Below are 9,145 nucleotides of genomic sequence, written 5' to 3'. Positions count from 1 at the left end.
CGAGGTTTCAGTTGGACTCGCTTACTATAAAGTCTGACGTCATCAATGTCTCGCTTGCCCCATAACCCTTCACCAAGTTCTTCCTGTCGTTTCCCCCAAAGACCAGCATCTTCGGTGTCTTGGTAAAGAGAGTTTCTCTTTCCCCATCGTATAGGGTTTGCTTCATACCCTGGCTCGTATGGTATTGAACGTTGATATTTGAGTGGATATGAGGGTCGTAGGTAGGGTTGTGCGCTTGTTGTTGAAAAGAAGACAACCCCTAATGTCAGCAATGTACATAGATGTGTACTGAAAAAAAATAAAAGTCTGGTGAGTTTTTTTTTTTTGAAAGATGTTACGGCTTTTTTGGTTGGAGATGCTAGAATTTGAAATCCCGTCACTTTTTTGGTCCCCCAGCCAGTGATGATATGCTCTATCAGGAAAACCGTCAATTTCTTTCACTTGCCCCATCACCCCATGAGCTCATCAAAATAAAGATGTGTTTCCTAGCCTATAGATATTGTAGCTCTTAGAAAACTCACACTTGTAAATGGTACTAAATGGTAAACCAACCAGACCATTGAAACAATGGGGTTTCGTAGTACCCTTAGTGTGCTTAATGTAGAAGCACGAAAAATGAAGTATAACTCACCTATCCATGATACCAATTTGACAAATCTATACCGATATATATGAAAATCTATCAAAAATGAAGAATGAAGAGAAAATAGGTAGCTGACTGTTTCTACTTTCGTTTTTATACCACTCTGTTCGAACAATAGACTATTACAAATGAGTATTTCAATACGGGAGAGAAAAACAATGAAAAGATGACGGAGGGAAGGGGGAGAGAGGACGCGGGAAATCCGAACTAAAACAAAAACAAGTCTGTCTCTTACATCATACACAGTAGGGAGTCTTCTAAATCGATTCATTGAAAGATATCCATTACAAAAACGGACACAATTGTAAACGATATACCCTTCTTATCAAGCTCCTATTATTTCTTCATCTCTGTTTAGAATTCTATCTTTTCCCTACCAAATGGGGAAATTATTCGCTCCTTTCATCCCAACATGAGGTCCGTACCCTCAAAAAACAAGCGCTCTAATAATAAACCACATTTGACCAAAATATGTTTTTATTTTTATCAAAAATATTCTACGACCATATCTCAAGTCTTATATGCTGTCGTCATCCTATATATTTTTCGATTCTTGTCTTTTAAGGCCGGATTAGCTCTCCTTGGGTAGTATTCTCATGTTAAATCCGGCCACGCAAGAAATAATTACGCCAGAAAATCTTTCCTATGCCATAACTACACCCGTTTAAGATCTGAACAAGAAGGGCTTTTCCTAAGTGGCTTTGATTATTACACCCCTTCTCACAGATCCGGTAGAACTTTTTCATCCAGTTGGGATGTACCGTGAAAAGCACAGGTCGAAATCATATATCGACCTGTGCCGACTAATCGAGATTCTATAGAGCCCAACGCTGAGAAAAGTAACAATGACGACAATCCAAGATCTTGGATTAAGTTCAAAGTTGATATTTTCATTTGCGTCGTTGAAAACACAACTAAAAAATGTCATCAACGCTTTTTAAAAAGAATCATAACATAAAGGTCTGCCTATTATTTCGATTCCATTGAAGTAACATTACCATAATTAATAGTTTAGTAACTACTGTTATACATTTGGGAATCATGCAGAAGATTTCTTTTAAAAGAAACTAATTTCAATTACACTTGAAGGTTTCTGGGAAATTCGCCATATTATATAGTAAACATGCATATTGATACAGTCTGCTAGACATTAATATGGTAATATTTCCCGGGGGGGGGGCACTCGATTTTATAAACGACCGTACGTTTGGCCAAAAATCAGTTCTCTAAAGTCGGACCCTTACAGTGCAGGAAAAATTTGACTGAAAATCGACCATGATAGTGCAATTTTTCCAAAGTCCAAAAAACCTACAAGGGCCACACGTCCGGTAGGTCACTTACCTGGAGTGCTCCCCCCCGGGTAATATTTGTTTGCTCTTCATTTTTGATTCTTTCTGCAGTGATTAGATTGACACATGCGCGATAAAATTCTCTACTTGGTCTTCAGAGGTTGATATGTTCTTTGAAAATTCAACCTATCTGATAGTCAGGGTAGTGGGGATGAAAATAACGGACTGAAACTCGATGGAGATTGATATTCCCATATATTTCTTAATGGCTGGGGATTTCAATTCTTTTGTTTTCAAGTCAGAATATTCAATGGGGATGGGAAAAATAGCATAATATTTTGCAGTGAAGATTGTTTCATTTGATTATTATCAGTGGGGACAAAATTGGAGGAAAATTTCCCACCGGGGACGATATTTTGGACAATTCTTCCAGTGGATCTGTGAGAAGGGGGTGTATTATTTCATTGTTGAGAAGGGGAATTTCGTTTTCTTCAATCAGAATGATCAATAAATGAATAAAGTACCGTCGGAAAGGCAATTCAAACCGAAAAGATTTCCAAACGTGGGTACGTGTTGAAATTTGAGGACATCAAAAAGTGGTCAGAAAGTTCTTCATCTTCCATAAGTCACTTTTCTATAATTTTCTATAAACTTCCCCAAAGTCTTTGACGAGATACACACATTCTCAGACTTTTGAGAATAGACAAAAATACAAATAATACTACAACCTGCGCCTGGAAACAAAAGAAGGAAAAAAACCGGTTCATTCGAAATTCAAAGATTTTTAGTCGAAAATTAGTTCAAATAATATTGGGAAAAATTGCATTTTTAATACAATAAGTAACTGACTGTTTGAAAATGGTCCTCAACGGTGGCAAATAAAATGATCTGCAAAATAATTCAAAAGAGTGAAAGCTTATTGCATAAAATATAAAGCTCCAAATCAAGAATGAAAAAGGGGCCAAACTGATAACATCAAAATGAGGTCATTATTCTTCGTCATTTAGAAGTTCTTCTTCGACAATGTAGGTCTTATATTTTCGATTGTTCATCGCTCGTTTCTTGCCCCATACATATTGTCCGCAACTCGACTCATCACAATTGCTAGATAAAGCCCTTTTCACATCATCAGCAGCCAGCAGTGCATCTAAAAGCTCATCCACACTACGCAATTCGCGTCGGTTATCTTCGAATTCCGGAGGAGCACACTGATCAGCCATTTGATAGGCATGGCGTTGATAAACATCGGGAGTAAAACCATACATAACAAAACGTAACTGGATAAAGTTGAATTCTGTGCCATTTTTCTGATTTTAAAGTTTTAATCTCTGAAAATAAAATTATGATAAATCTAATGTTAAATCGTGTGAATTAGAAGGGAATCAAGACAAAGACTAGTTTTCAATAAATGGAATGTTACACTTTTTGTCGTGTTGCCTGAGGTAGAAGCATTGATTTGCCAGCTATTATTTTGGCGGAAAGACCACTGGTTCGTGTCCTATAAATAAGAATATTGTGTAAAAATTGTGCACAAAGGCATACAAGCATGAGACTTTGCACAATTGTAGTTTAGGGGTCAAAAATAGATTTAAATCTCAGACCCAAAAAATTGGCACCTGTTTGTGTATTTTACTGACCAGAACAGGTTCCCAGGCTAAAATTATTTTTTTTTCTCCAAAGTATGTCAGGAAAGCACTTTTCATGCTCGTTTAGAAAAACATTACAACCAATATCTGCCAATATCTGAAAATGAAGCCCATAAAAGTTATTGTGGAAGGCTTTTTGAAAAATGACGTAATTGCTGACGTCAGTAAAAATTCAAGGACCACCCGAAAAAGTTTATTTCTATCAAATTAGATAGAGGACCTTTCAATGTCTAAATGTATAGCTTTGGTTGAGAGTTAGACCATGAAAGACTTACTTGACATTGAATGTCGCGTTTTTATGACCCTTGAAAGCCTTAGGCTAAATAGGTTGCATCGGGCATGCCCTAGACAGGAGACCCGTCGTGTGTTTTTTTATAATTTGATGTACACAAGACGGGTTCGAGCTGTGAGTCCAATTTTGGACTCACATTTTTTACAGTTGAAAAAGCGCAGGACTCACTCACTAAATAAAAATGAGTAAACAATAAAAAATCGCGCTTTTTTCTATAGCAGTTTGAACATAGAAACTAAAACAAACTTTCATTGGCTAATTCACCAACTGTCATTTTGAGGAACGAAATTCAAATTGGCAGCCCAAACCATGCTATTCATTTCGCCATCAGTTTATCAAAGAAGAAATCATAGCATGGATTCCCAGGCTAGGCATGCCCATGATAAGCACTTCTAAGGTAAAATTTCCCACCAGAACCATACTCGAAAAGTCATTGTAAAATAAGTTTTCATCTGATCTAACTAATAGTTTCTAGTACCTGAGAGTGGTGCATTATTGAATTTCAAAAAAATAAACGTCTTTGGGTGGTCCTGGAGTTTTTGCTGACGTCAGCAATTATGTCATTTTTCAAACAATGTTCCGCAATACCTTTTATTAGCTTCATTTTCAGATATGGGTTGTAATGTTTTTCTAAACGAGCATGAAAAATGCTTTCCAACGGTATGAAACATGACATACTTTGGAGAAAGAGAATTCATTTTAGCCTGGGAAATTGTTCTGGTCTGTAAAATACACAAACAGGTGCCAATTTTTTGGGTCTGAGATTTAAATCCATTTTTGACCCGTAAACTACAATTGTGCAAAGTCTCATACTTGTACGTCTTCGTGCACAATGTTAATGACTTTTTTTGCACAGTTAGACTGCACTATATAAAGATGTTCAAAAAAATTACCACCAACTTTGAAATTTCAGAGTGAAGATGAAAAACTGTCTTGAGATGAAATGTACAAAATATTGTGACCCTTCGAATTTTTGTTTTCATCGATAGTTGATAGATATCGAGAGAAAGATAAAGCAAATATCTAGAAAATACAAAATTCTATTCTTCACTTCAATCTCCCCATTTTTATCCTGAAGAAAAATTCACAAATTTCGACACTAAGCCGAAGTATATTTCGTATCTGCCAAACAGATGCAAATTTTTTTGAAAATTTGTAGTCAAAACAACTTTCTGCGAAAGCCTTATAGAGATACGTGCCTTATTGAAGGAAAATAGGATAAATTGAGTAAAAATCAGGGGCGGTCCTTGGCTAAGTGATTAAGCTTATGTAAAAGAAACAGCACGAACGAACAGTTTGGTCCTGTTTTTACTTTTCTTGATGTTGATTAGAACTTGCACGGAGAAGAAGAAAGAACCAAGGCTGTAACCTGCAATCTCTCATGAGTCAGCAGCCAATTATTACAGAGGTCTTGTTTTCCTAAATGTCTGGTTAGAATTAGCTCATTCGTCTAAAAGAAGTAGTAAAAAGGAAGCATAAAAAAAGTATAACAATTTCGGTGTTCAGAACCTCCAACTTTCATGGTATTAATGATAGTTTTTCCATCATTGTATTTTCAAAATTCAAACAAACAATTAAATAGTCCCTGGAAGCACATAACTTCACTTCCGCTGTAAAATTTTCAAAAAGTATATTTCTCACACATCAAATTCAGAGGAAAAATTAAGCAAATTCTAATCCTCTCAGCTTTCTATCGCTTTAAATATAATTTGAAGAGATAAAATACATCAAATTCCTGACAGGTGCCTTTTCTTATTGTTCGTCCCTTCTTTTGGTCCAATAAGATTATTCCCCTGTTGCTAATTCTGCACTATAAAAAGTGAAAAAGGTTTTTCGGATATTAAATGAAAAAGACTGAGAGCTATGAAAGAAATGAGAAAAAATAATAGATATTTCTTTAGCGTCTTAACTTATTCGTAGGATATAATATCGAAATTGATTAGAAAACTATATAAAAATAAAGGTGTGAATTATTGAATCGTGGGCTAATATAATTAACGCGGATTTTTTCATTCCTTTTTCTTCCTTTTCATTTTAATGTTTTGATTTTTTGCTTCTCCATTTAAATTGTTGAAGACGTCAGTGAAATCTTCAATATCTAACGTTCAGTGTGGCGCTTTTCAAATATGCTTTTACCCCCTGAACATTCAACAAATCAAGACAATTTTGACTAGAAACGAAGTTCTGTGCAGGGGGTGAGAACTCGTACTCCCTGGTGAGCAGGAGGAGTGATTTGATTTATTGCTTTTATTCATTTTCACTTCCTTTTCACGCGTTCAAGCAGTAAGAAATTTAATGTTACATTTATTCTCAATGGGGATTTCTCAGTGAGATGTCCTTTTTTGCTTCCTCAACCTTTTCATCAAAGAAATTTATCCGATAGATCGATCGCAATCAATCAATCAATCAATCAATCAATCAATCAATCAATCAATCAATCAATCAATCAATCAATCAATCAATCAATCAATCAAACCGACATGCCAGTACTGTTAGCAGGAGAAGTACTGTACTCTTCATCTTCAAGTTGAAAACCTTTGCGTTATACGGCTCTTCGCACTTTCAAAACTTTCGATACTCGGTAGTTTACGGGGTCGTCGTAGCATTTGTTGTGTGTTGAAGGTAATTTCGTCGTCCGATAGACTCGTATTCGTTGTCGCTGAGTATTGTCGGCGTCGTGGGATGCAAGATCGAGAACTCGATCGTTCTTCGGTTGGAGGCTTCGGTAAAGTTCGTCGTGCTCCTGAAAAAAAATCAAATCAGGATGGAACGAAGTCAAATTTCTTGACATAATTCATTTTAAACCTATTTTTGAATAAAAGCGAATTACAAAAGAACAAAAAATTCATAAGTTTTTTTGGATAACATCATTCACAATAAGCTTAAAATCTTTGGAGAATCAAAACAGCATTCAGACGAGCTCAATTTTCTGAATTTTAGCATTGTTCTTTGAAAATTATATATGTAATTTGCTAATTTTTCAATATTTTCAGGCTTTCATAGCGAACTAAGCCTGTTATCGAGCCCTCAAAGCTATATCAGGGTTCTGAAGGTGTTCTTTATTCTCAAACTACATAGAAAATGTAAATATACAGATAATTCCAAAACATACCAGCTAGGAGATCTTTAATTTTGTTTCGCGATTTTTGATCATAATAACAGGTGAGCTCGATGACATTTCCGTTGACAGCTGACGTCTCTTTGATCGTCACTTTCTGTCTCTCCAATTCGATCTGACGTTCACGAAGTTCCAAGTCTCTGATTTTGTACTCGATATCTTTGGCTTGTCTTATTCGTTCATTCTCCTCCTCCAAAAGTTGTTTATCTCTCCAAACCAAAGCACACCTGAACTTAAAGAATAATAAATTACATACTAAAGTATAGCATAGTAATATAATTCAAACCTACACGCTTTTTTTTATAAGAATAACTTCTATAAGAATATCAGGGTGAGATTTCAGAGTTAAATTAGAACAATAGGCCTATTGTTTGGAACAATAGAAAAATAAGCATGCTCACCCTCAGCCAAAGTACTCTATTCTAATAAATGAAAAGCGTGTATAAGCAAAAAATATGGTTTTGTCTTACATAAAAAACCTGCACAAGTTGACAGGTTCAGAATGCTTAAACTCCTGCTTTGACTTTGTCGAAAATGAAACAAATGTCGAAGTAGTTTCTTTCAGACAGTTTTTTGTACAAAAACCTCTTCAGTTGCAGTAGAAATTAAAAATAGAAAAATGAAGGATTTTGTAGTCAGTGTACATACCCTTCACATCTTGTTTTGGAAGATTTTCCAATCCTTGAACGAAAAGATTTTTGACAAGAAATACAGTTCACCATCTTATAAGATCAAAAGAGATTGAATGTAGTTCGAAATCAAAACAACAATTTAGCCGCCATATTGGTTTGTTTTTCAAATTAAACTGAAAAAGAAAACTATGTTTGATCATTCAAGCGTAACATAGTAATTTATTGAATAACACGCAAAATGGGTAGTTGCTTTCAATTGGTTTAATAGGGGCCCCCTTAATAGTTTATCCTAGGTAAAAGGGGGGGGGGGGTTTCAGGGGGTACCCAATTCCGCAATTCTGTCAAATTTTTCTCCAAATTCCGTCAAACCGTCTTAAATTGAACCAAAATTCCGTCACCGAAAATTCCTTTGAAATTCAATATTTTTGTCGAATTCCGCAAAAATGAATATCGAATTCCGAAATCTTAAATTCCGTTTTTCCGCACTAAAAAGTCTAATTTTTCCCGTCAGAGAACCCAATCTCCGTAATTCCATCTGAATTTTCGCCAAATTCCGCCACTCCGTCCGAAAAAAGGGCCGATTCCGCTCCTCCGCCAACCATGAACCCCCCCCCCCGTAAAAGCCATAGCCAGAGACATTGTCATCATTTTCAAAGTTCAGACTATTCACATTCGAATAAGAGTTTTCCTGACAAGTTTTCTATTTTCAACAAAATATTGTATACTAAATTCTATAAAATACCAAAATCTATAAAAGTTAAAAAACTTCTTTAGGATTAGGAAATCACATAACTAAATAACAGTTTGTCGCAGTTTCTTAGCCTTTATCCGTTGTTACGACAATAAAAAAATATGTAAATTCAGTCTCGTTTCCAAACGAATTTGTTTTAATTTCTAATCCCAATGCATGTTTTAAGACCAGCTCCAATCAAACGACAAAAAAATCTCATATCTCTCAAACCGTTAGTTTTGGTAACAAGTCCATCATTCCAGTTCCCTGGTTGATGACACGTCCAACAATAATACGAGATGAAGGCGATCCCAATTCGTCCGCCTGACCGAACGCGGCGGCCGTTTTCAAGAAACTCATACTGGTTTCGAAACTCATCTTTTGGAAAGGGAAAGGATTGGATTCAATACCGAACCGATTGAAAGGCCTGTATACACCTTCGAATGTCATGTAATCTGCGATGAGTGATAAATGACGCGGATCAATCTCGATACCGTAAACTTTGAACACGTCTTGAACCTCCTGAAATGTGTTAAAAAGAGAAGAACTGGTTAATAAACGATGAGTTACAATACAGACAATGCTACAATGAGTTTTAAAAACAGAAGACGTTTGCAATACGGATGAGTTGATCTCACAGCTTTTATTACCGTCCGTATAAAAAACTAGATATTTTGCATTGAATAGCATGCTCCTTATCACAAATTCTTTTGTAAGAATTTATGGACAGTGCCCTATTGATCAAACCCAGATCATCAATCACCCCTATCCAGTTCACAGAACCTAACATTGTGT

The 9,145-nt window shown here is 35.8% G+C and overlaps 1 protein-coding gene across 1 annotated transcript; it reads right to left on the bottom strand.

Annotated features, from left to right (window-relative positions):
• Positions 1–6,392: 6,392 nt before the first annotated feature.
• LOC136797468 (uncharacterized) lies at positions 6,393–7,779 on the bottom strand. Its single transcript, XM_067054045.1, has 3 exons — positions 7,637–7,779; positions 6,983–7,215; positions 6,393–6,613 (listed from the first exon to the last, which is right to left on the bottom strand). Exons 1-3 carry the CDS (start codon positions 7,708–7,710, stop codon positions 6,393–6,395), a joined length of 528 nt encoding a protein of 175 aa, XP_066910146.1. The 5' UTR covers positions 7,711–7,779.
• Positions 7,780–9,145: the final 1,366 nt, after the last annotated feature.

Source organism: Clytia hemisphaerica, unplaced genomic scaffold (genome assembly GCF_902728285.1).
Source record: "Clytia hemisphaerica strain Z4C2 unplaced genomic scaffold, Clytia hemisphaerica genome assembly, whole genome shotgun sequence".
Taxonomy (NCBI): domain Eukaryota; kingdom Metazoa; phylum Cnidaria; class Hydrozoa; order Leptothecata; family Clytiidae; genus Clytia; species Clytia hemisphaerica.
Note: the sequence above shows the minus strand (reverse complement) of the source record. Positions and strands in the feature narration are given on the sequence as shown.